Genomic DNA, 27,716 nt, shown 5'->3' on the forward strand with positions numbered 1-27,716 from the left:
TCTTTATTCCAGGCATCTTTTGTGACACTTTTTCCCAGTTATCATACGTTTAAACAAAAATTCTGTTTGAACAGTGATGACGTGACACATGAATTATGTTAGATAACTATCTACAGCTTAGACATCTACCATGCTGATGGCTAAGTCTGAAGGTGATGGTTTTCCTTTGTCTTATCTAACAAGGCGGATGCAGATGGAGGATGGGTAATGCAGTCACCTCAGTCTGTACCATGTTGATCCTCCTGGAGCGGAGAGCTTTTACACAGTTGTAGATGTCGACGACTCCTTCTCTCTCTGCCATGTCCAACATGATGTCAATCACAATGAAGCAGCCTGTGCGTCCTGCTCCAGCACTGCAGACGGATTCATACAAAGATATATATTTAAAATTTCCAAACCAGTATTCATCTATATCTCTATGATGCTTTGTCAAATGACCCTGGAATATTATTCTTTACTTGCTAATCTCATAACAGTGAAGCATGAATATCTATTTGGCTCAACTGAAGTCCTACAAATAAAATATGCTTATGATAGATTATTTGGAGAGATCTGTTGTTGCCCCATCAAAAGAGTTTAATATGAGTACCAACAATATATCCCATGGGTAATCTGAGAATCTGAATGTGGGATTTTTTTTCTCAAGATGCAGTAAAACTGAATTACAGATATTTCAAAAAATCTACCTTATGAGACTATTTTACTGCAATAATAGTTGCATTTACTTAACAAACTTTACCACAGTTGCCACTAAGTGTACCATGAATAAAATGTTTACGATGCCATATCTAAGTGGATATTCATACCTGCAGTGAACAACTATTGGCCCAGCGGACGGAGGGTTGGACATTTTGACTCGACGGATGAAAGAAAGTAGTCCAGTGGCGTGATATGGAACGCCATGGTCAGGCCAGCCAGTGAAGTGAAATTGCTTGACCTCTCGCACCTCATTGAAACCACGCTAAATGAAATCAAATGGTTTTGTCAGTATATAGTTCACAGAACAGACAGGAAACAGAAAAGTATTTACCTTGCAAACAAAATTTCCAGTAATTCTTTTATAAAACGTGTTGCTCTCATTGTTTGAGTAATCCTGCATTGGCCCTCATAAGCATTCTTGTTCTTTCACATTTTTTTTTTAAAGCTCAAAGAGGATCTCGATAATAGTTAATCTGTTTTCTGTTTTCCTGAGCTCCTACATTGTTTAACAAAAGTTTTCACTGATTTTATATGTCTAAGTCTGCCCTGCTTGCTGTATACAAACCCTGTGATTTCTAACAGGACAAAACTAGCAGCTGTACCTTTCAGAGATTTTATATCTGTTTTCCCCAAAGTGGACGCCTTTTACTTAGAGCAGGAATCTATCTCACTTTGAGCTACTCAAGTACTGTTTGAAGAGTGACCACCCTCGACTCATTTTTAATGAGATGCAACAACCTCATATGGTCTGATTTTCTGTCAGCTCGTATGTTCAAAAATGTAGATGTACATTTTTCTAAATACAATTAAGCTAAGCTTGCTTTCCCCCTTTCGGTGAAACAACAGTGAAAATGGGATTAATTAATAATATATGAAGTATATTCACTGTAAAAGTTTTTCCTCTAAAGGCAGTACAGTAGAAATAACAGTAAAGTAAAAAGCTGATAAAAGCACTCTTTTAACTCTATGGATAACTGTATATGCAACACAGCAACAATTAAAAGCTGTAATGAGGTAATTAAAACATAACTCACCCTCTCCAGTGTAAATGTGCGGACCACATATTCAGCCAGAGGTTCCACCTCAACAAAAGTCACCTTAAAGTCCCCGTAGACCTCAGCATCATCTGGCCAGTACTTATAACACTTTACCTGGAAAATTCAAATGGCAAGATTATATTAAGACAAAAAATACTATTGTAGTCACAGATACATCATTTGGATTAGATCAGAAAAAGAACTTCCCACGGAATAGATTTCAATTCAAATTGAAAAATTAGCTTAAGATGGATTTTTATTTTAGTTTTAACTATCGACACAGCTGAAAAAACAAACCTAGGGAACAACTTACCCTTCCAACTTCAACCAGATTGGTTACCATGACAATGCAAGCTGACTGTTCCTGCCACACCATCCTCCAGAAATCATAGACCGTCTCATGAACAGGACCTACGCCCAGATACGACAGGATAAAATAAAAAATTAGCTTTATTGTTCAAAAATAGTAAGAAATAAAAGTATTAGCCTTATAAATAAAATAAATATGATATGTATGCTAAAGATTTAATCTATCTTACCTTGAGTAGCTATGTAGTGGCTTGGTCTTTGATACCCCTGAAAACACAAGATCAGTGTCAGAATCAAAAATGTGGATTATTCTCCACCAGGCTAGAATAGTAAAAAGAGACATTTTTAACTTCTTGTGAAAACTTCTGATTGGTTTTGTTTTAATTCTTAACCGTGCATCATTTTGAGTATTTTTATTTCTTTCTTAACGTCCTCTTTGTATTATTTATTTCACTTCTCATTCACTTTTTGAAAACTTGCAACATTACTATGTTGTTACGATCAAATTTAGTTTTTAATGCAACCCTGAGACCAAAGAAAAGTATCAGCCAAGACATCAAAAACTTATGCACAAAGTTCTAGCATAAAATAAGCTCTGAAGAATAATGAAAGGGCAAAGTGAAGTGAAATCTTTCATGCAGCAGAGGCTCCAGTGACTCGAGTATGTGCATCGTCACTCGATGCACATCAGGACAGGTGTATGCATGAAATGTAGCTGGACTGGTGTGGAAAAATTGAGGGGCGTGAATGAAGTAATCTACAGTGATACTTACATCCCTGTACAGCCAAATCTACAGCCCAAGCCACAGGCAGAAAGAACAAGTAGAGGAAGGAAAGAAAGAAAGAAAGCACAACAATGTCAGTGAGTGTCAATCAGAAAAAAAAAGAGAAGCTGCACTGACATAATGGAAGACTGACCATAAACATGCAAAATAATGGTCAAACTGTGCAAAGTAGACTTAATAGAAAAGACACTGCAACAGCTTTAGTTAGATTGGAAATTCTGTCAAGTGTCCTTTCTATTCAAACTATAATGTTTTAAGTGAGCAATAGCATGCAGCGAAATGGTGTTAAATTATAAAGCATGCTGTAAACATTATGAAAGCATGACATGAGAACATGCACATGTGTAAAGGCAAGAGCTGAGAAAAGGAGCTAAGAGATGAAAATAATTAAATCTATATTAATCATGCTACCAAGCAACAGGGAAATGGATCAACGGATGAATCAAACTAAACTGGATAACGATGATGCAAGTTCATCTGTAAATACTTGGAGTATAATGATACTGAAAGAGGTTTTCATGTTTTGATGAGGTATGAATAATTAAGCATCTGTTAGCTAGTAGCATTTTGTTAGTTTTGGAAAGGTCAAAGATTTAAAATTGAAAACATAAAACCTGGATTTTTCCAATTTATTAAGCAGTAATATCAATATTTACACCTTAAGCTCATAAAAGACTCTTTTGAAAAGTCTGGGCATGAGAAAATTCTTAAATGTAATTCAATGATCAGTTTATACCAGATTCTTTTGAAACCAGCAACGGTACAACACCTCTCAACATTTAGACCAGTATGGTGTAGACAGGTGTTAACATTCATCTGTGGACCAGTGGGTTCAACATCCAAACAATGTTAAACAGATTTTTGCATTGTATGTAGGTAAGAAAATATAGAAATAATTCAGATATAGAAATTGTGTTTTGATGGATGAACTAATCTTTAAATAAGACAGAAGAACAAACATCTTTAAAACATACGAGAACTGCATGTGCGGGGTGATTTATGCTGGATGCATAAAATGCTTTGATGGATGACTGAGAGACGCAATAAAGGTATATAGGCCTGACATACGAGCGAGGGGGTGTGGTTTCGTTGGTTTCGTTGGGAGCCAATAGTAGCATTCGATGTGTTTCCACTTACATCGATGTAGTTGGCGTTGATGTAGTCGGAGGATGGGTCGTCCTCTATGGGCTGAAGAATAACCCTTGAATGATCATCTAGAGAGAGAAAATAAAAGAAAAAACATTTAAGTAAATTCTTAAAATTTAAGTCTTGCAACAATAAAAGATTACAAAATAAAAAGAGTAGATTAGATTTGTGTTTTTGCTATTTCTGTTCATAAGTTTGCAAATGATGTAGAAATGTGGTCATTATGGGCTTTTCTAACTCAAGTGTAGAAAAACAAAAAACATTCTTGTTTTTCTCAACGGTGCAAACTTTCCTTCTTACAAATTTGTAGTTTGAATTCACAAAAAGCAAGAATGTTGGATGCTTACAAGCTATAATGTTCCCATAGCGATTTTTGGTGCGATTCTGCTCTTTCTTTGCCACATCCCAGGTGGCTGACTGGCCCTCAAAGAAGCTCTGTGTCACAAACAGTAAAAAGGCAAAAGTTATGCTTTAGATCCTTAAATACAATCAATTGGACAACACATAAAAATGCAGCTTATTAAACAATACAGGGAATCCTTCATGTTCTTCATAAATGTAACAGTGATTTTTTAATAAAAACATGGCATTCTTTGCAGGTCTTGGACTGAGTAGTTGACACATTACTTCATATTCTTCCTTGAAGCCGTAGCTGTCTGATGTTTTCATGAGGTTGATGTGCTGCAGAAGGTCAGCCACTCTAATGGCAGGGTGCAGCTGTCCTGTCTGATAAGGAGACTCTGTCCCTTCACAGTGATAGCGAGGAACATCCAGCAGCCGGCTGTTCTCTGCTGCAGAGGCACTGTGGTTTTCATCTGCAAGAGGAGAGAAAGCATCAAGAAATGTCAGAGAAAGCTAGGATTTAATTAATCAAATATATAGCCTTTACAACTTCCACAATATTATTCCTAGGTGTATTGTTTTTTTTGTGTTTTTTTTAGGTAAAATCAGTTGTTTTAAGGTGTCTATGTAATTTAATAAAGGAAAATAACAAGGAAAAACAGTGATATCTCAAAAGAAATCAACCGAATTAAGGATCAAAATGCAAAACCTTCAAGAAGGCTTTTTTTATGTAACTAACCCAACAAGCAATTTGTTAAAACTAAACAAGAAACAAGGCATGGCTTTTTTAGTTTTCTTATCTACTCACCTGTGATTGGAACTATATGTAAATGCAGCATAGAAAAAAACAGAGCAACAGAGTTTATTCAGATTTTCCTAATCATTTAGAGCAAATAGGGAATTATTTACAAGAATCTCTTAGATAGTTGTACAATGGATGAAACAGAAAAATATACATGACTAAAAATGAAAAACAGAACATGCAAAATTAACCTTGGTCACTAATGATTACATGAACAGGAAGAAAACGACAAATAAAAATTTCTGGAACGCCACTACAGTGCCACCCAGTGGAAATGTGCTGTTTTATGGTCACCTCTCAATTTCACTGACAGTAAATCAGTTTTAAAGGTTCGTTTCTTTACAGAACCAGCCTGATCTGGCTTTTAAAAGAATAAGAGTTATAATAAATGCATTTATCATCACTGAAAATTACATTTTCTAAATAGCTGATGTATGTGGGTATAATATATATTTGTATATATTTTTTAAAATTCAGTTGCACGTTGTGGTTTTTTGGTAAAATGTTCTGGCTGGAACAAAAAATAAGGAGTTAAAATTTAGGGTATAATGGCTTTACATGCTTTCTAATAATTTAGCAAGATGTTGCAGCACATCTTACTGACTCACATCTGTTTATAAACTGACACTGTTTATTTCATCCAACTGATGCTTTTCTCTGCTCTGAGGACATGTTGGCTCATTACTGACTTTTAAAGGTTTATTTAGCTCTTGTCAGGCCACTTTGCAGTAAACTTGACCTGACAGTGTGTCTTAATTCACTACTTCCTGCAACTTCATTCTCTGCTGTGAAGTGACTGGCTAAGACAGATTGAAACTGTGGCCTTCACTCTACATTAGAGGCGATGGACCAGTTAATTAACAGTTTGGTGGCACTGTGGTTGTACAAGCCTTAAGGTTATGTTAGAACTGCAAATCAAGTGGCAGTGTCAACTCTACACTAACACGCGTGTTGTAGTGCATCACCAAAGAAGCAGCAACACCCAAATTGGCAGAAACTTGAGTGCCTTTAGAATTTAAGGATTTCAGACAGGCCACTGGCGACAGAATGTGAGCTACAAGTATGGAAACCGCTCATAACTCTAAATTCGCAGAGAGGAAAAGTTCCAGACAAAGACGCAGAGATGTCACAGATTTAATCTTCTGTAATTTCTTTTACCGCAATGTGATGAATTTCTGCTCTTTCTTGCATAAAAACTGGTCTTTTATGTAGAATTAAAAAGATTTCCAAGCAAGATAGCTGGTAATTACTATGAATAGTAATAACTCTCGGCGGGGAAAAGAAACCACGGTTGGAGCTAAAAGTGACTGAAAATGAACACTGAATGATGTGTTGTGTGTGTGCATAAAATTAACTTCACAGCTAATTTTTTCTTTGATATGTCATAGTACTGTAACTTTGACAACAATGTTGTGTATATGGCTGTTACAGATGGAAAAATGGTACAATAATGATAAAAGAATTTAAATATGTCCAACAGTTAATTAATGTTGCACAAAGACAGGAAGGGGAACAAGCACGAAGGGGAGATGAAATGGCTGTGGATTTTAAAAGGGTAAACGTTGGTGATAACTGGGACACATTCCCATTAAGTCCAGAAGTCTCACCTAACACTGCAGTGGGAACCAGAGGATCGTTGGGCACTGAGGAAGGAAACAAGGTGTAAGAGTAATTTAAAATGTCTGATTTTTAATCAGTCTGGGAAGAAGTTTCTTTTTGATTTTGAGTCAAGCGCTGCTTAGTTACAGCAGATGACTGAAAAAAGTTACTGAGACCTCGCATACAATTGGAAAAAAAAAAACTATTTTAGTATTTGATTTTATTTTTAATTAACTTATTCATAATAATCTCAAATAATTGTGCACTGCTCACGCATTCTCAGCACACAAACTGATCTATGGAGCACAAACAATAAAATCCAACATAAATTTTTTGTCTGTATCATGTTGAATCCGTGTATCATTCGTTTTACAACTAAAACCAACAATGAAAATACAAAACAACAAAGCTGAATTAGATTAAATGAATTAAATCTGATTAAATATAATTTGTTTTTGTTTTTTTAAGCTTTTACAGCACTAGTAGCCTGATTTTTTTCTGACAGTAGGCTGACAGGAAAGGGGGTATGAGAGAGGGGGAGAGACAAGCGGCAAAGGACCACAGGTCGGATTCAAACCTGAGGCTGTGTCGAGGACTAAGGCCTCCGTACATGGGTCTTGCGCACAAACAACTGCGCCACCTGCACACCCCTAAATATAATATTAACAATAAATGAACAGGTAATACATTCATCTGTATTTTATTTTGTTAGGGATCTTATACCATCTCAGGCTGCTGGATGCTGGATGTGCAAGCCTTTATTAAATAAACTAAATGTAGCTGTTCTTGCACATGATCCAGCTACAATTCAATGCCAGTTTCAAATATAAAATCGGTTTTATCATAAAAAAAAATGCATTTAAGAGTTTTATTTGGATGAATATGTATAAAACTTCAGTGCCCTTTAAAAAAGTTCAGCTAAGGTTCTTAGTTCCAGTTCGTAACAGCACTGCTATCCAACATGAACACATTATAAGATGCGCCTGATTACAGCACAGTGAAACTTTTTTATTGGCTGAATTCTACTAGGCTACATGATGAAGCAAGAAAGTAAACATGGATCAATCAGCACATTCTCAGATATGGTGGATGCAGAAGGAGCTAAAGGAGATCCCGAAGCTGGTAGATGTTTGTGCTACATTTCAAGCATCTAGTGCTGATTGTGAAAGATTTGTTCATATTCTAGGATTATAGATATTAGTCATGAAATACTTTAACTATTATATATAAATACAAACTCAGACAAAACACATAATTAAAGAGTTACAGGAATTTATGACCAAAATCACAAGCTTAGGTTCATTTTAAGTTTGGCCTCAGCATGCATATCTGATCTTGCCCACAGTGGTCCTCATAGTACTAAAGGGGATTGTATGTATGCCAAAACACATTAAAAATTAGAGGGAACATTGCTCCTAATGAAACACTAGAATTATTTTTCTTGGAGAGGCTAATTATTACATGAGAAACACATTTTATGTTACAGCAAGACTTGTACCTGCTAAGGTAGCCAAAATCACCAATAGCTGCTTTCATGACCGTGGTATTAATGTGCTTGCCTTGCCTTTCTTTTGCCTGAACCAAAAAAAAATTAATGTAGTTTTGTCAAACACAATATGAGAGACACAACAGTCTCTATTATGCAACAGGGGTTTACTTAAAACTTCTACAGCGCTACTGGCTGATTGCCTCCATTCCAAGTGCCGTGTTAGAATAGAATAGAAAATCCCTTTATTGTCCCACAATGGGGAAATTCTGGTGATGCACCTATTCATGCAATAGGAGCATGAACCAAGTACTTAGTCTACATAAAGTTTAGTGCACATACAAACTTTTCAGCTTGCTGTAATTTCTGTATGGGATTCTTTAGAATTATTCTTACTGTTATTATCTTTAACTCTAAATTCTGGGTTTACATCAGATGTTTAGAAATCAACACTCTGATGCATTTCATCTATATAAAATTGGATTTCAGATTCTGAATAAAATCATTCTAAGAAATAATATAGGGTTGTAATTTATTAAGCTGTATATTCTTAAGATGCATTTTTTATTTTAGTAGTAATTTGAAAGTTTTCTGTTTTGGGGAAGGAAAAATTAGCTAGATGAAGAGCTAGATAAATGAAACCCTGAATTGTCCCATGGAGATGTGGTGTGAGATTAAAAACCTACATCTGTTGTTGTAGTTGTGGGAGTCCATGAATGTCACAGCCATTGGGTCCTCTCCATGCAGAGTGCTCTGATCAGCATAGCTGCGGTCCATTGCATTCACCATGTGTGTCATTTCCTGCCTTGCTGTTCCGATGGCATCCTTTCGTTTTTTAGCCAGCTTCCTGTTTGAAGCACAAAATAACACACTGTCAAACATTGCAAACAACTACAGAGCTGTAATGTTTCTGCAGACCCCAAACTTGGAAAGGATGTTATAGTTTTAACTTTATAAAATTATTATTATTCTCAAAATTTTATAAGGGGCTGCTTGCTGGCTGTTAATCCAAGATGCAGAGTCCAGAGCCAATGCTAAAGGGAAATAAGCAGAGAAGTGGGGTGCAGAAGATAGGCAAGAAATAAGAGGAGAGTACAAGCAAGGACAGTAGGAGTCATATAAAAGGCCCAGAAATAGGAGCACTGGGAAAGAGCCTCTTATGCAAACCAGGAAAAATCCCCATTATCCAAAAAGCCCTGTTATTAAAACCTATTATCAAATTGGGTGTTAATAGGCTCCCTAATTTAAAAATCAACATGATAAATAAGTTAATGGAAGTTAATGATATCCACATGATCTGCTTTCTTTGAATGACTGAAGTACAAACCAAGACAAAAAAATAAACAACCTTCAACAGAGCGTTAGAAATCAATGAAATAGAATAAGGACATCTGTAGTTTAATATATAATAATACAAAGATATGTGCCACTATGTTGTTATAAGATTTCAGTATTAGAAATTCTGACATTTCTTCTTATATATATAATTGTTCCAGTTTTTAGTCTCAAATTTGTCTATAGCCTTTTGTTTGTTTTTAACGTAAGACAACAACAAAAGACTCCAGCAGGACATAAACGATAGCTTAGAACTAAAACACTAAGGCACCATTGAAAAAAAGGGTATGACTATCATAAGAGACTTCATGTTGAGCATGTCAGAGCATGCAGGACCCTTATGTTTTTTACGAGCCATGCATGCATCAGTCAAAACAACAGTTGAGCAAATGAACAAACGTCATATGTTCAAGAAAAGTTCCTTGTCTTACAGCAAAATGGTAAGATGTTAACTTCAAATCAGGTGGTTTATGAAAAAAAACAATTAACAATTATCGAAACATGTCATAATTCCTTTTTAAAGTATTTTTTAAACATAAAATGAATAATAATTTTAGGCAATCTTCTATAGTGCAGATAGAGTACAGTAGTAATACAAAAATTGGATGTGTTATTAATTTTCTGCAATTAAATTGCGATCTTTTAAGCTTTCAGCCATTATCAAATTTTGCAGCCTAGCACTGAAAGCAGTGGTTCTCCTCCAACCAGGTTGTTACTAAAATCTGATTTAAATAAAAAAGATTGATCAGGGCCTCATTCAGAGAATGAAAAATTGTGTTTATAAAAAAAAAAAAGATAAGGAGGTACCAAATTAAAGTGTAGCCCATATATTATGTGTTTTGTTGGATAAAGAGTCTGTTAAGGGTTTTGAATTAAGGCTGTTGTTCTTCAGTGAAAACAAAAATCTCCATTTGTGACTGTTGTCCAACTGATGCAATAAACTCCCTTCCCCAGTAAAAACCCCAACAAAAAGCATGCCAGCGGTACATATTTTACCTCTGGACCAAATGCACCAAGTCCCCCTCTAAGATCACAAGCAGACACTCGGAAACTCAGCAGATGTTTGAATTATAATAATATCCAGAGGCGACTGTTTGTATCACTGATAAACTCATACGGACACTTGCATACAAGAAGGAAGCGGTGGTTATATTTTACTGTGTAAACAAACAAACTTGATTATGTGTTTTCAGTAAACAGTTGATCAGTTTAGATTTCTATATTTCATATTGCCTAGATTATAAAATAAAATATAATTTCAAGTCAATTTTCTTTATCAAGTACTACATTTACACACCGTTTGTAATTAACCATGTATATACACTATATGAAAAACTTTAAAAATTATAGTTATTCTATTAAAAAAAAAAGAAATTAAATATGTATCTGTTTTAATTTCTAGTCACTGTTGCAATCCATGGAAATAATTATGATGCTACTGTATTTTTTGTGATTACACAGGTTGAAACTGTCTTTGTTCTCTTGTTATATTGCCATCTGCTTTAAAGTTTTTTTTTCACAAATGAATGATTCTGGATCCATTTGGGTCACAGCAGGTGATCAACAATGAAAAGCAAAGAGCAAAGAACCCACAACAAAGAAACAGAGCCATAAGAGCCACTGATACAGTCCCAATGTCCCATAGAGGAAGCTAGTTTGAAAAAATCCAGTGGCAAGGAGGCACGAGGAGAGGTTCTATCGAGATACCTGTGACTTGATGGTCTGATGGATGATCACATGACTACATGCACACAAAGAGCTACCAGTCACAAGTGCAGCATTCTTTTTTCAATTAACACTCTGAGGCCGGTGTGTTCCCGGTTTATCGCTGACTTTAAGCCTGCTTAGGAGCAACTTTGGAGCATGTAGAGGATACCAGGGCCAAGGTCAATTCTCTATCATTTAAGTCCGTTTTATACATTCTTTCTTACCAAATAATTCAACATTCAGATGATTATATTTCCATTTTTAAATCAACATTCTCTAAAAAAAAAAAAAAAAAAAAAAAAAAAATCAAAACAAAAAAGCTGAAATCTGAAATGACTGGCATGAAAGCGAACTGACCCCCACCCTGGCAAGGCGTCAATGAGGATGGCTTTGGCTGGTTGGTAACGTGTTTTTTCTTGAAAAAAGTATACTGCATCTTTAAAAATAACAACTAGCCACTAAAACAAGCCACCCAGCAAGATAGGAGCAGCTGGGTGAGCTGGTTGTTTATTGGTTGTTTACTTACAGGTAATAAGAGTATGAATAGTAGGTCCTCCTGGGGTTGAGCCAATCAGAAAGCAAAAAAACAAAACAAATGAGACACAAGGGAATATGCAAATTAGGACAATTCTGTCCTGTCTCAACCAGTGACAACAGAAGCACAAAAAAAAACACCCTTCCACTTCTAAAACCCAATATTCATGCATTGGAGAGACCTTACAGCTAAGCCACATTAAAACATAAACTAAAACTAAAACAAACGTAAACTAGAGTTCAGTGCTATAACAAGCTATAAGACCCAAAAAGCAGCCAGAACAGGAAACTATCAATATCAACCTATCAACATGCAACCTTTTCAATTTTCTATAAAAAAAATAGAAATTTAAAAACAAACATGCAATTTTCTGAGCTGTTCTAAAATAACTGGACTTTATAACCTTAATAAAATATTTATTCTTCATCAGCCAATGACCTTTTAATTTCAATTCCTATAAATGTTTGGTCAATAGGTTGATGCAAACCTATCCAATCACTAACACCAGGCAGCTCGTTTCCTGTAAAACAAGCATGATGTCACTGCAATGTCATCATGTCCCACTATTTTAAAGATGCAGTATTGCTCAGCGTTGTAGTAGAGGTTTTATGACAATGAAGATTGATCTCCCCAGAAACGGCCCCAGTGCAAAAAGGTCCCAGGGCAAATAAGGACTGCTTACACTTTGTAAACAGAGCGGATTATTCTTTACTGTCACAGATCACTGCTTATTGTTAGACACAGCCCCATGGTCTTATCAGTCAAAACAAAATATATGTAAGTTAATACAAGCTTAATGTTAAAACAGGCAAATGACTGCATATCTTAACTGCATGTTTTATAAGATGGACACAGAATTACATATTTGGTCACAAATATTACCGATACTCAACAGAAACTCCCCCAAAGTTTCCTGCATTTAAAATATGCCCATTTATAGTAAACACGATAAACAGTGTCTTTATGAAGTAACATACTCCAAACTCAAACCTGTGCTATGTTTTTAAGCTCAACACCACAAGTGCTGATTTGACATTACATTTTCAAACTGAAGCTGCTGCATGACAGCTGGCTCACATAAATTCATTAAGCAAATTAGAATAAAAATGAGAGGGCTTGGGTTGCAAGAGGAAAGTTCTCTAATGATGAGAGTTCATTATGCTCCATGTTTCAGTGTCTAATTGTTTCTGATTTCCTGAGTGAGATCATGATTAGCAATAATTGAGAGGATCTATTCCTGGATGCTCTGTAAAGACTCCTGAAAAGTGTTACAGTGGGGATGACAGAGAGAACACTGCAAAGGTTCTTCTCAATGAATATGGCAAATATATACAGCAGCTTTTCAAATGCGTTGTATTGAACATGGAAGAAGGCAGGATTTTGATGAAAAGATCAGTGGCTTTTTTTTTCTTCGCGTAAACATTTGCACATGTATTCTAATAAAAAATAAAAAAAAGGCAGATGAGCAAGGCAAAGTATTGTAAACCAGAGAGCTACTTATCAAACAAATTCAACAACGAAATTTTTGGCCTGCAAAACAGAGTTCAGCAGCATGTTGCTTTTTAAAGTAACTCCTTCCTCTCTCAATAATAGGTTTTGAGGATATCTTTGGGTAATTTTTTATGTTTTTACTCTATTGATGGATGGTATTTTAAGGTACATGCCTGTCTTACTGGAAGCGGATGTTCAAAAACAAACCATAATTGTTTTTGGTATTTTTGGTCATCAACAGCCATAAGAGGTCTTATATAAATTCAGTTTGTTTTTATTCAGTGAGAAAAAAAAATGGATGCAAATGAAATCTGTTGTAGTTTAAAATCAGTACAACAGTCACATGATTAAAATCTGATTATCTAAATGAAGAAGCTCTAAGTGAAAATACCAGCTCTCCTGTACCTGTGTCCAGCCACCACATGGTGGAGCTCTGCACTCAATTTATAAAATTCAAGCTTGATTGCTGGACCAGGAACAAGATAATATCAGTTAAGAAATGACAACAAGTAAAAAAAAATGCTTAAGATATTATGTTTTCTTTTGAAACCTACTTTTTAAGATTTCAGGTTTTTCCTTACATCAGTCTGTAAGGCCAAGCTCTACTTCTTTATGCACAACTGGCAGAGCTTTACTGACTCAAACTCTGCAAGAAGCTATTGAATTTAGAATGGCAGCTATGAGAATTTGTTCAGCTTTACTTTTCTTTTTCCTTTTTCAAGAAATATCTTCAGGTAATCTTATCTTTATTATAAACCCTTTATGTCATTAGCTTTGAGTTTAATTTGACTAGAAATCTGCAAGAGGCAATTTATATATTACATTTGAAAAACTACTCGTTTTCACATAAACTTTGAAAAACAAATCTCTAATCTTTGTTTGCCTTTAAAGAACCATCAGAAATAAAAGCTGTTTCTGGGGGGAGATCAATAGTTGTGATGAATGGATGAGAGATGGTGCCACTACAACATTTATTGGAACAACAATCAACAAGAGAAGGGACTCTGCTGAACAACTGTCTGTGTGTTCTTGCATTTGCATGTGTGCTGCTGTGCTCTTTCAGTAGTGGTGGTTAATGTTTACCATACCCAGGGAAAAAGAATTCATCAGATCCGCTTTCATGGATGAAACAAGAGGCGCCACAACTCACCTTTTCTTGACCAGCAGGATGGCCACCAGCACCAGCAGAATGAAGACAAGAACACCAGCACTTATTCCAGCTATTTTCACCACTCGGTCTGTCTGTTTGGCAGGGTCCGGGATGACTTCAGGTTCCTCTGTCGCATCTAGTAAAAGTTAAATTTTCGTCAGTTACTGAAATAAATAAATATATACGAAAATGGCTGAAATTATCATGAGCCTTAGCTTATATATCAAATTTTAAAGATAAAGAATCAAACTTCCATCGAAAGATAAATAAAATATATAAAATCTGGAACGTGTAAAAACAAAAACAAAAAATACATCCATCCTCTGTATACCTATCTATGTTTTATGCTCTGAACGTACCCTCTGGCTGTGGGCTGGTTAAAAAATGAAGAACGAATCCTGACACTATTTTTAACTATTTACACATCCAGTCTTCTCATGCTGTCAAAGGACGTCATCCCACAATCCTATGAATAATCTTTGTTTTTCTTAGGTTTATCTTTACAAAAACCCAAAATCGGGAAAGCAGGGAAAATGAATCAACAGATTCAGTATTTACATATAGGAGGTATTAATCATACCTAGGCTCAGATCAGGCAAAACTGAGCTTTAATGGATCCATTGTAGAGAAATATCAGATATGTTAAAATAATAGTTTAAATTGTCATTCCTGGAGTAAACATATAACACATATTATTTTATTCAAGGTAAAGATATTTAATTATTCCGATCAAAAAAATTTATTTGTGGAGAAAAACAGCCTTAATTTAAAAATACATTCTTTTCAAATGAAATGTGGGAAATAAATGTTCCCTTGGAAACTGGTGAATAAATCGTCGGAGTAGTCATAATCTTAAAACGTACATTTGAAGTGTGTCGAAGATAAAAGCTTTGCATTCAAAATAGGTATAATGTAAAGAAATAAATGGAGGTCATTGAACTATTAATACAATCTCAGAATGCAAATGTAAAGATTACCATTTCTTTTTAAATTTTAGGCAGACACACATTTAAGATGGACTGTGGCTAACAGGAAAACTGGCCTTCGGTGTGACGAATCCTAATTTAAAATGCCATGAAATGAGAAGTACAACAAAAAAGGCCTAGAGCCAGTCTTTGACTTTTAAAGTTAAATGAAAAGTGCATTGTTTTGAATATTTAAAAGCGAACATTTCTACATTAAAAAAGCATATGTTCAAGTATTTGTTTTAACAAAAAGATTCTGTTTAATGCATATGTGTGTTACATATTCTTCAATGTCTTTCCTGTGATTTAGAGAATTGCATTGTTTGGTAAAATATCTAATGACAGGCCAGTCAGAGTTGACTCTTGGCAAACATACCCAAAAACACAGATTATAATTACAGAAAATTGCATAATTTAACTTTTTTTCGCACAGCATTTAGGTAAAGTCACATAAACAAACAGCTGTAGAGGTTTAGTTTTTATCTGCCCCACACCCTCTTCTGGAACTTGATAAACTAAACATTTGCATGTAAACCCATGATCCCTGCTATCATTTTTGTGTTCAATGTCATATTTTTTTTAGCAGAATAATCTTAAAAAACATGTATTAAAGGCATACATAGATATAAATAATATAGAGCATAGAAGGATATGGACAGCAGCTTAATCTACTTTGTGTTTTATGCATTCCTTTTGTGTGTATCTCATTGTACCCATGGCATTTGGTTTTCATTGGTTAACACTTTGGAAATATAATTTGAATAAAATATTAAATAGAACTATATTGATCTCACAATGGAGAAATTAACTCTCTGCATTTAACCCATCCACTTGGGGAGCAGTGGGCTGCCATTATGTGGTGCCTGTGGAGCAGTGTGGGGTTAACTGTCTTGCTCAGAGACGAAGAGTGCAGGCTGTGGGGATCGAAACCGGCTACTTGCAACCTTATCAGAGCACAAATTCACTGCTCTAAGCACTAGTTCAACACTAATTTAATAAGAACTATAAAATATTTGAGCACCAATGTCATAGAAACACTCAAATCAAACTCAGTTCTGTCCTTGATGACTTTAGAGAATTGACGTAACTCCCTGACTTTTATTGTATGGAACATAATTCATCAATGAAGTTTCAGACAGAGTGCACAAGGCTAAACATGGTTCATGAGGGACACAAAGTGAAGCTTAATTCTAAGCTCATGCGCTCCACTTTATCATTTTATTTTTGTACAACCAGAATTCTGTTCATTGCCATATAAGAACATTATTATGCATTATAGTAATCCAAATAATCCAAGGCAAAAACATATGTGGAAAAAAAACAAAACAATAATCTACTTTGAAGGATAAATGCCAACAAGATAGAAATAATCCCAATCCTGCTTCAACTGCTAGATACGTGTAACATTATCATTAGATACATGTTTGGTTGTAAAACATGTCATTATGTAACATTACAGGTTAATAAAGCACCTTTTTCCATATTGTTTGTAAAGTTTCAATCACAATGTTTATCATCTCCCGTAAGGTTAGTACATTTAAAAGCATAGTTCACTTAGTCTAAATGATAGTTTCAAAGAAATCACACTAATTCAGTGAAACTCATACCTATAAAGTAGAGGTTTCCCTTATAATCCTTTGTATTATTGTGTGTACTGGGATGAAGTGTAATTCAATTTGGTTTCAATTTATTTATACATTGTCACTTTACATCATGTGATCTCCGGGGACGTTACAGAAAGAATTCAATCTGATGATACAGTCAGATTGGTGAAACCTTTTCTATCTAAGGGAAATCATCTGATAGCATCAAGTCATTGACTTTGCAGGCCATGCTTCTCCTAGATGAACATATGGTGACAGCAGATATTCGCTTGCATTTGTGCTTAAACATTTCGAAAATCGGTTAGACTCCTCTGATCTGGTCACTCCAAATATTCATCCTGCTGAAGTGAGTGAATAATCATTGTTGCAGTAACTGGGTCTACATAATGTGTGATGATATTGAAATATATATCTGGTCAGACATTTATATCCACATTGGTTTTGCAGAGATGTGCCTATGTGTGGTGCATTTTGCATTCCAAAGATGAAATGCTTTCAGAACTACATTTAAGCTTGCCAAATAAAGGCTACGGTGCTGTGGGTTAGCAAAAGAACACAAAATGTAAGATACAGCAGAGGTGGGAACATGTCATTGTTTTGCAAGTCTAAAGTAGGTGTCAAGTCTTTATGTTCAAGTCAAGTCCCAATAAAAGACTGTCAAGTCAGAGTAAAGCCTCAAGTCAACACAGGTAAGTGTTAAGTCAAATCCCCAGTCAGAGACTTAATTACAGTTCTTTCGAGTTTCTTTTTAACAAAGTTGAATTATATGTTGAATGTAAACAGTTCATCATATTTTCTCTAACTCTCAATCCAAGTATTGTGACTTCTCTTTGATAGTGTCATACTTGGCTTTAAGCCACGTGACTGTATCACAGCAATGCAAACTGAAACATATCAGTTTAGCAAGGCTATTAACAAAAAACAGACAATATCATCTGTTGTTATTGATACTAACAAAGAAAGATAAAAAATTTTTTAAATGTCCAAAGGATTTCACATGGAAAACACAATTTATGATAGCAGAAGATAATATACTGCAAATATTGTCTGCTGCTACTTCCATTCCATGGCCTTTTCTATACAGTATAGATATAATCTAAACTGTAATATTAGTTTTGTGAATACTAGAGATCTTAAATGGGTGTAATAAATTACCTAAAACCTGTTTGCTTAATTTCATGGCTTTTCTAAAATAAATTTTTAAGGAGGAATGTGCTTTTCTATCGCTAAACCAGGCAAAAAATTTGTAAAAAGATTAAGTTTAACATTTTTTTCCTGTTGTTGGCTTAATGCAAATAGTTATCACAATAAACTGTTGTGGGTTTGTTCAATATTAGTCAAGTTACAAAATGGTTTTGTAATTTTTAACCCATCAAAATTCTGCATTGCATGAATACAAAAATAAAAAGTCCAATTTGTTCAAAGTTTGTTTTTATCCAAATATTGCTTGTCTTTAAGAAAAACTTTACAGGTACATATCTAATCTAGCTGTCTTTTTTATTGACAAAATAAATTAGATGTCAATAAATTTCTTTCCACAACTTTGGCCAAGCCTCTGGGAGTCAAGTCAACAGAAACTAAATGAGACAGCATCCACATCTTGAAAGGCGTCACAGGCTGACCTCATAATGTCGACTTTTAATGTCTGTAAAAATGATCCAGGTCAGCACACACACACACACACACACACAGGCGCACACATCCTAAGACAACTCCCTGAGGCAGCAATGACAATACACAATACCCCAGATGACCTAATAGAACCACCATCACTTAATCCTCCCTCTTGAATGCACGCCTCAGACACATGCAGAGATAAAGGAAGGGACATTTGTCCAACCTCTTTGCCCATTAATTTGTTCCTCTCTATTATTATCCACAATTTAAAACATCCTCTCCAAAGTCTTCCAGCTATCCTCAGACCTCCTCAGGCTAGAAGGACAGAATGCCAGTTTGTTTTAGCAGATTTCAGTCCTAGGGAGCACCTGTTATGCCAGCTATAGCCACAAGCAACACTTGGAATATGCTGACCCAGGAAAGTCCACCTTTCAACTTCATACAACACCTTAGAGACATCAGAGAGAAATAACCAAACCTTTGACACACATTTAAAGTTCCTGGTCACTATGATTGGACTTCCAAATATCTAGTTTTTATGTTATTTTATTTTTTTTATTAAATTTTGTAGTCACTGCATTTATTTATTTATTTGTCTTTTGAATTCAAAAGAAAAGCATCATTTATTGAATTAGTCATTATGGATGGTTAGTATAGCTGTCATACACCTAAACAATTAGCAGTAATGGCTAATTGCAACGGCTGACTGGGCTCAAAATAATCTTATCTGACTGGGTAGCTTTGAGAGCCGACCGCACTACAAGGTCAAACCAACTAAGTGCAAAAAACAAAACAGAAAGACAGCTAATGGGGGTAAGATAGTTAGGATTCATACTCACTACATAGCAGCTGTATGATAAAATATAAACATGCCTCAAAAACACTAGATTAAATCCTCCTTTTTCATATTATCAGTTAGAAAAATAAGCTTTTATAAACTTTTATCAAAGGCAAATTCTATAGATTTTAACACCTTAAAAATAAGATAAATCTGGAATATGCTGGAAACCAAATATATTCTTGGAGTGGCATTAATATTTAACAGCTGTGTATAAAACTATACAAAATAAAACCTTAATAAATAGCACATTTATCATTAAGTGATACCCAATGGTGTCTGTTTGTCAGTTTAATTGAAAACATAATATGTTTTTTTCTCCCTATCATCTGACTCTAAAAAGCTGCATGTTAATCCATCAGACCCATTAAAATTTTTTTTTCAAAACAGCACATGTATGTGTGTGGGCTTTTTCAGGGATTATCCCTCCACCATCTAAAACCTGACTGATAATCTATCAACATATGGCTGCTGGTAAAATCTGCTATTTGGAGAGTATGAGCATACAAATATTAAAATGACACACAAGCAGACATATTACGTCTACGTGAATGTGTTTTTCTATTGCTTTCAAATGCAATAATAATAAAAATAAATGTTGCTAAAGAAAACTACTACTAAAGACAGGCTCATAGAAACGACAGCTCATTTGCTTTTTATCCAGAGCGTACTGTATCAATACTAATAACTATATGCAAAGACACACACGGAAAATCATAAGACGTGCTGATATGGATCTTTGCCCGCTTTAACGACATAAAAATCGCTAAATGTGAGCTAAAAACACATGAGACTTGTTTATTTACACATGATATTTGAGCAGTGAAAGTGTTCTTACGTTTAGCTGCCAGCCTCAAGCACTGTGTTTTAGTTTCCTGTAAAATAAAACAGAAAAAAATACATGAAGACGATATGTCAGCCCCATACAAAAGAGAGTCTAATGTTGACTATTATTGGATGTACTGTATTCATATTCTACGCTCCAAGCAATGATTTCAAGTCTTTGCTTACACACAACTTCTAAAGCTAAGCTTATTAGGGCATATCTCTGTCTCTGCAACTTGATACATATAATCATAGCAGCTAACAGGTGTGGAGCATAAGCTCACTGCTTAAATATTGTGCGTCAACCTTAACAAATTTGTATTTACCCTTTCAGTGCTGCTGACTGCTTGAAGGTAGATGTTGTAGTTCTTCCTTGGAGCCAATGGAGGATTCCAGAAACCCTTTATGAAAGGAGATAAATCGATTTATAGTATTTTTTTTCATAAAATACCAGTCTTTAAATCAGAATGTATTACTTTTACACTTTTTTTTTGAGAATGTTAAATTATGTGTTATAAATGTCTTCTGTATCATGCTGTAAGACTACCACTAAATTCTCTCAATTGTAAACTAGTTTGTATTGTTAAGTGGCTTATGCTAAAAAAAAAAATTAGCTAAGTTTGACTATCTTTAGTTAATGGATGGGAATAAATGGTTAAGTAATTTAATCTTTTGCTAAAACAAACAGATTAAATTAAATGTTAATCCTGTTGGAAATATGGCAGGATGGACATTGCAGCCTGGTCTCTATCCCCTGCCCCAATCCATTTCCTTGTTTTCTCAGATATTTAAAATTGGTACAGGTACGTTTAAGCAGAACCCAACCAGCTGCAATCAGTTGCACAATCAGCATCAATACACAATAAAGGCAACCAAAGCCAGATCTTTAACTAAACCCTGCTGTAATGATCTGATGGTTAAGGCCAGGTGTTTGACCATTGATTGTGACAATTTTCATCTACCATCCATGCAGCCTGCTCTCTTCAACCCTCCTTTATTCTACTACTGGAAACCTACAAAAACATCCGTCAAGCTTGGTTTGCTCGCCATAATCAGAACTGGCTTTACACCCTTTGTTAAAAACTCTACTTAGCTCAGCATAGTGCCAGGCGTGACATCAGTTCCTGATCTTAACTGCTTCCTAAGTTAGCTTGAATTCTTCCTTGGTCAAAATGAAACTACCGGGTACATATCCACTAAAACTGTCTGCCACTAGTCCTGTTTGAATGCATTTTAGTGACTGAGGATATAAAAACAGGGTTTTAGTTAAACTCATTTAACAATACAACTCAAAAAATAATTACATTGGAAAAATCATGCTGCAACTTCATTTCTTCTCCTTTATTATTTGACATGATAACTACATTTTTTTGACGCTTTTTATCAACATTCTTTAAAAATTCAATGGTTTTTATCTAACGTTGTTGAAAATTGACCTCATTCATTTTAAATTGAACAAAACTTGCCTGGTATGTCTTGTTGTCTCCAACAGTAAAGGGGAGAGGCTCTGGTAGGTTGCTGGGGGAAAGCTGGGCAGCATAATAATATGGAGAACCACCACTTGATGCACTGTGGTAGGAAACTGGAACCTGGGGATTATATGGATGCTTTGTCATGAAGTCTTAACGATACATGATAAACAGGATAGAAATTTTAAACATGGTAACAGTGTTTTTATTGTAAATTGTTAAGATTTGCAAAAAATAGCAATATGTCACAAAATAAATGATCTTCTTCAACAAAGTTAAACCAGTATATCTGAGGGACAAATAAAATTTTCTGGTATGTATTTCAACATAATCTATACTAGCATTTGATAAATGCATCTGGAGGATTAAATGTATGCAGAACAGTGTATCAGTTACCTCGTAACAATCAGAGGAAGCCTGTCGACGTGACCGCTGAGGGTTAACTTCCTCCACCACAATCTGGTATGCACTGGAGGCAAAGAACGAAAGAAAATAATAATTCAAGTTTTCTTCAATATGCAAATGTCAGAAACAAGAAATATGGCATTTATGAAAATTATACCTTATAGGTGCACCCTTAGCTTGTGCGGGTTTGAGCAGGACAGTGATCGTTGTTGCAGTTTCATTAAGAAATGCTTCTGACACATCATACTCATCTATTGTTGGAGCTATAAGAGAAAACAGTGAAGTCTCATGCTGCACTTACAGTGTATAAAATGTTTATGCTGTTTGTAATCTCTCTTGTACCTGAGATATTCGTGGTCACATTAAGTGTGGATGCAGGACCAAAACCTTTCGATGTTGATGCTCGTATAGTGAGGTGATATGTAACACCTGGGTGGAGCTGGGAAAATGTGTAATGGGTGGCATTTGAAGGTAATGACACCGTCACTCCCGGCCGCTGAAGAGGCACTGAAGGGTCAAACGAGCGTACGCCAATGTAGCTGATCTGAATAGATTCAGAGACACAAAAAACGGTTTTTAATATGAATTCTGTAATGTGTTTTACTAATTCAGCTCCTTCAACTGCTCCCAGAAATGATCCTACCTCATATTGGGTTATAACTCCATTGGGCTCAGTGGGTTCCTTCCAGCTAAGGCTTATTGTCTCTTCAGATGGAGTGGCTCTAAGTGACTGACTGGGAACATGACCTGGAACTGTTACACAAACACAGAGACACAATCTGTAAATGCTAATAAAACTAGCAGTAAAATGATGCTCTTCAAACGAGGAAGCTGGGACCAAACTAAAACACATAGAAGACGACATGCAGATGAGCATAATGGAGAAAAGTAAATTCCAACAATCATTTATTTCTTACCATCTTCATCGGTCTGAATGATGGTTTCATCACTCTCCTTCCTTCCCTCCGGATTGGTCAGTATCATCTTCAGGCTGACATTAGTGTAAGGGGGCAGGTTTCCCACCAGGTGACGTGGTGCTGAGAAGGAAAAACAAAGAAAAGTAATAATTACATTGTCAAACAACAGCCTATTTCTAGCTCATATAATTGTTACTTTCAGACCTTAAAGGTGCAGATTTAAATGCAGTGTTTTATTTGTGTGTCAGAGGCAAATACATGTTTACAGCAGGTACTTTAGGTCTCGAAAAGACCTAAAGTAGACCTTGAAATCACAAGGATTCTTGTGTTGCAGATGCCTCAAAAGAAATCATAAATGTAAACAACTTTTCAGCACAAAATAGAATACCATGAATAAAGAAAAGCAGCTCAGACTAATATTGTAAATATCAGAAAACAGTGTGATACAGCATTGCACACTGCATATGTGCATGGCATTTAAACTGATTGAGAAATAAATCCTCAGATAAATTGGATATTAGAGTTCTGTCAGATTAATCAACATAAAGATCAATAGACTTCCAGGCTATTTAGAGAGAACATAAAAGCTTCATCTAATTACCCTGTTTTACAAATGCAGAATGACACCAGTATATATACATCATGTTTTCATTGAAATATTTGATAAACTAGGCTACTGGAACCTGCATTTCTTACCTTTAATGCGCACTGAAAACAAATGGTTGATAAAATCAGTGATTGTTAGGTAGATATTTTTATAGCTAGATTTCTCATTTTAAAAGAAGACTTTGATTGGAATTAATGTTTTTTTATTAATAAAACTAATGCATAAATGCTATCAGTTCGTACTTACAATAAGCTTTAGGAGCCATTACTGATGGAAAAAGACAATTTAGTGCGAGATGATTAAAAAAAAGTGTATAGCCCTTAAAACAAGAAAAACTGATACAGGAACATCAGGTTTTTTTTTGCTGTAGCATTACCTTTAGGATCCATATCCAAGCAGTCGGCTTTGCTGCGGTTGTTGGCAGTCATGTAATGGTAGCAAATGGTGACATTAAATGTGTGACAGCGAGTGATGTTGTAACCCAAGGACTCCCAGTCCACCGCAATCAAACGAGCTCTGGTCTCAGCAATCTTCAGCCTCTTGGGTGTACGCATTGGCTCTGCACAAAGGACGGGAAAAAGAAAGGTAAACCAAAAAAGCTTAAAAATAAAACAGCACATTGTGATATGAGAATACAGTAGATATATATCGTTTAAGAAATATGGTCATGATCTAGGTATTGAGATGCGCCTTTAATTCTAAATGTCTAAAACAAAACTTTAAAACATCGGAGGTTTTATATTTCTATGCAAGATATTAGCAATTGATTTCATTTGCCAAAAACAACCAGGAGTATAGAGCCAACATTTCCCAAAGCAGATGTAGTCACATTTTCACAAATACTCATCTCTCTTTGGTGCCATTTAAAAATTTCACAACTGCAATATCGTATGTGAGCCGTGTCTTTGGTTTCCATCCTTTATGTGGATTCAGACTATTATTGTCAATATAATCTACTTTCCTTCCTCACTGGCCAAGACTTTAATTACCTTAAATGGCTCATTTAACTGGATCAATAACCCCACCAATTCTAACCCACCCACCCACACACACACACATGCATGCACTTAGAGAAAGTAGCACAAATGCAAACGTCCAAACGTTCCCTGTCTGTTGACTTAACCCTCATGAATGCCAAGCTTTAAATGTACATGTTTGACTGTAGACTGTGGTTATCCTTACATGCAAGACCAAGGGTCAACTGAAATTTAGGAGACTACTTAAGTATATTGGGAAAGCTAAAATGAGAACTGCAAGCAGCTGTCAAGACTAATAAGTCTAAGTTTGGGAAGTACTTCTCTAAGCAGAAAAGATTTCATGTTGTCAAGAAACAATAATTAGTTTTGACAGTCACACGACTGAAAACCCTTTGCCTCTTTGACAACAATGGCCACTTGATCAGCAAACAATGCATGATAAATTATTTTCCACAGAGGAATGTCAAAATGGAAAGGAAAGGTTGCCCTGAGCATACAGGGTTACAAAAGAAAAAAACAACAACAGTGTTATAATTTCTTTAATAGAAAATAAATAAATCCCTCAAAAGTTTTCCTTCATAATATTCCCTTATTTAGAAGAAGAATGGAATAAGAGCATTGCGTTTGGCTTTAGTGATGCCCTTTACCTATTATTAAATGTGGTTAAGGTATTACATTATAAGAAAAAAAGGAAAACGGAACCAATGGTAAATGGCCTGTGATTATATAGTCCTTCAATAAGTCCAAGGACTCTGAAGCACTTTACACGGCTTTCAGTCATTCACCCATTCATACATACATCCACACACTGGTAGTGGCAAGCTGCAATTTAGACAGAGCTAAGAGCTAAGGCACACTGACAGAAGCAGGGCTCCTGTACATTGGCGCCTCTGACCACCATCTTGTGTCTTGTCCAAGGAGATGGACGAAGCTGGGAATCAAACCAGCGTCCCTCTTGGTGAAAGTAATAAGAACCTCCTATAGGTATAATTTCTATTATTTATCATTACTGATTAGTATTTATTGCAATTTATTATAACTTTTGGATTGTAAGATTTTTTCCCTTACAAAAACAGCATTGACAGCATGGTAATTCATTCATCTGTCTTGGTTAAACCGTTTATTTTACGGAGGGTTACAGGGGACATTGTTTCCAGCGGCCAAACTGCCAGAGGCTAGATGCAATTTGTGGAAGGTTGGTCAACTTCACCCAATCACTGGTAAAGTTAATTAGGTAATAAGTTATAACTTGGGCTGGAACAAATGATTACTAAGGTTTTATTGTAAGAATTAATGATAGAATTTAGAATTCTGTTTGCCCTGCCACGGACTGGAGACCTGAGAGGGTGTAACCCACCTCTCGCCTGTAGACAGCTAGAGATAGGCACCCCTCATGACCCCGCTTGGGATAAGTGTGACAGAAAATGGATGAATGAATGAATGACTTCTGTTTACAGGAAATGTTAAACTCTTAAAGGCAGTATTGTAGGCCCTGTTGCTATATATATATATTAACCATATTAAAAGAAATTGAACTATAATTAGTATTCATATACTGTTGACATACGTTTTGCTGTATTTATTTGTTTATTATTCATTAACTTAAGAGCAAAAAGGGTTTTTGAATTGAAAGGGTTGTTCTCAATATATACGTAGTTAATCAATGTGTGATTCTTTGTGTTTAATTAGAGATCCTTTAATTAGTGCTATAAAAAATTACGGTTAAGTACCACCCCTGGTACTAACTGATATATATGATACATCAGGTAATTGACAATCGACCTGTTATAGCAAAATATTTTTGTTTTATTACCTCTTCTATAATTCCCCTATAAGACTTTAAGTTTTCCAATAACTTTTAAATAATAAATAGCTCCCTGTAAAAGTATTCTCTAAAATATCCTCCTTGTCTTGGCTTGTCTTCTTTTTTTTTTTTTTCTTGGCCTTCTTTCTTCAGAGAAGACAACACAAGGACACAAACTGGTTGTTTCCTCTTGACAACCCATTATCTACCTGTCACTCACACAAACTGGCACTGAAACTGGCCATACACACTCTTGCACTTAGTTATTGTCCACATACACACCTGCGCTTAAGGTTGCAAGAAAAAAATCTAGATTAAATCTGGGCAGGAGGCAAGGTAGGTTTGGATGTTTTGTGTGTGTGCTAACCTCTCTTAAAACTCCCCATAAGAATTTATTGTCAAGGGCAAGCACAGGCCTCACAAAGCTGAAACTACACACAGACCAACGATAATGTCAGGGTTGCTACATCATTTAAATATAAATATCTTAGCAATAAAATGGCACCAGCAGTAAATGAGGAAAAATTGAAAAATGCTAAAACAGATCAAAGGTTGTAAAGGCAATGTTCTGCCAAGCAAATATTATTAATGCACTGTGTGTGGACTAGTGGGTGCTAATGGTAGAATGGGTCATAGCATTTCATTTTGGCTTCAACCAGTTATTTGATGGTTGACATTTAAATAGAGCAAGTGGGAAAACTCTGGCTTTCTCTGCCTGTCTCACTATATTTCAGTCTCTTACTCATTTGTCTCGGTTCTTTTTTCTGTCTGTGTCAGTTAAAATCAATACCTGTGATCCTCACCATAAACAGCACTGTTGAAACACACATACACACACGATGCAATGTAATAAATAGCATTGATTTTCTTTTTTTTTTGACTCTTGATGGCAACCCTGCCTCACAGTGAGATGGGTGTTAAGAAGAATAAAAAAAAAAATATACGACCAGGTGCGTGTTACGAGCACACAAGACACACATCCATGTTTTAAATACTTAATGAGGACCTTGAAATGACTTCTATTCTTTTTCAGCACTTTCTATGGTCGAACTCTAACCTAAACCTTAGTCCTTACTTTAAGGGCAACTGAATTAGTTGTGATGTAACAACCCTGAACTCCAATGATAATAACATCTACAACTTGCCTTACCTCAACTTTAAAGTGCTAAATCTATATGTGAAAAGTTCCCCAAAGTGTGACCTTGTACATTTGTGACTTAGATAAGTTTTTGTGATTATTTTCAAACTGAAATAATGACTTATTA

At 35.4% G+C, this 27,716-nt stretch overlaps 1 protein-coding gene across 19 annotated transcripts in view; it reads right to left on the reverse strand.

The window, feature by feature from the left end:
• The window catches only part of ptprk (protein tyrosine phosphatase, receptor type K), a 125,380-nt gene that overhangs the window by 7,981 nt on the left and 89,683 nt on the right, over positions 1-27,716 (reverse strand). For 4 of the 19 annotated variants that reach the window (XM_015369086.1, XM_015369079.1, XM_015369059.1 and 1 more), the window contains 23 exons: positions 24,047-24,229; positions 23,064-23,183; positions 22,790-22,899; positions 22,489-22,690; positions 22,304-22,409; positions 22,138-22,210; positions 21,739-21,861; positions 20,599-20,673; positions 20,286-20,322; positions 14,424-14,559; positions 11,774-11,803; positions 8,892-9,052; positions 6,728-6,763; positions 5,127-5,138; positions 4,604-4,791; positions 4,324-4,411; positions 3,899-4,044; positions 2,819-2,836; positions 2,276-2,312; positions 2,050-2,147; positions 1,734-1,850; positions 807-961; positions 218-353 (listed from right to left, as the gene is read on the reverse strand). In XM_015369086.1, the coding sequence (XP_015224572.1) occupies positions 218-353; positions 807-961; positions 1,734-1,850; positions 2,050-2,147; positions 2,276-2,312; positions 2,819-2,836; positions 3,899-4,044; positions 4,324-4,411; positions 4,604-4,791; positions 5,127-5,138; positions 6,728-6,763; positions 8,892-9,052; positions 11,774-11,803; positions 14,424-14,559; positions 20,286-20,322; positions 20,599-20,673; positions 21,739-21,861; positions 22,138-22,210; positions 22,304-22,409; positions 22,489-22,690; positions 22,790-22,899; positions 23,064-23,183; positions 24,047-24,229 (2,387 nt within the window). The remainder of the gene's footprint in view (positions 1-217; positions 354-806; positions 962-1,733; positions 1,851-2,049; positions 2,148-2,275; positions 2,313-2,818; positions 2,837-3,898; positions 4,045-4,323; positions 4,412-4,603; positions 4,792-5,126; positions 5,139-6,727; positions 6,764-8,891; positions 9,053-11,773; positions 11,804-14,423; positions 14,560-20,285; positions 20,323-20,598; positions 20,674-21,738; positions 21,862-22,137; positions 22,211-22,303; positions 22,410-22,488; positions 22,691-22,789; positions 22,900-23,063; positions 23,184-24,046; positions 24,230-27,716) is intronic. The other 15 variants (XM_015369114.1, XM_015369136.1, XM_015369127.1 and 12 more) reach the window with 13 other exon arrangements.

This window comes from Cyprinodon variegatus, unplaced genomic scaffold (genome assembly GCF_000732505.1).
Source record: "Cyprinodon variegatus isolate N-32 unplaced genomic scaffold, C_variegatus-1.0 Scaffold37, whole genome shotgun sequence".
Lineage (NCBI taxonomy): Eukaryota > Metazoa > Chordata > Actinopteri > Cyprinodontiformes > Cyprinodontidae > Cyprinodon > Cyprinodon variegatus.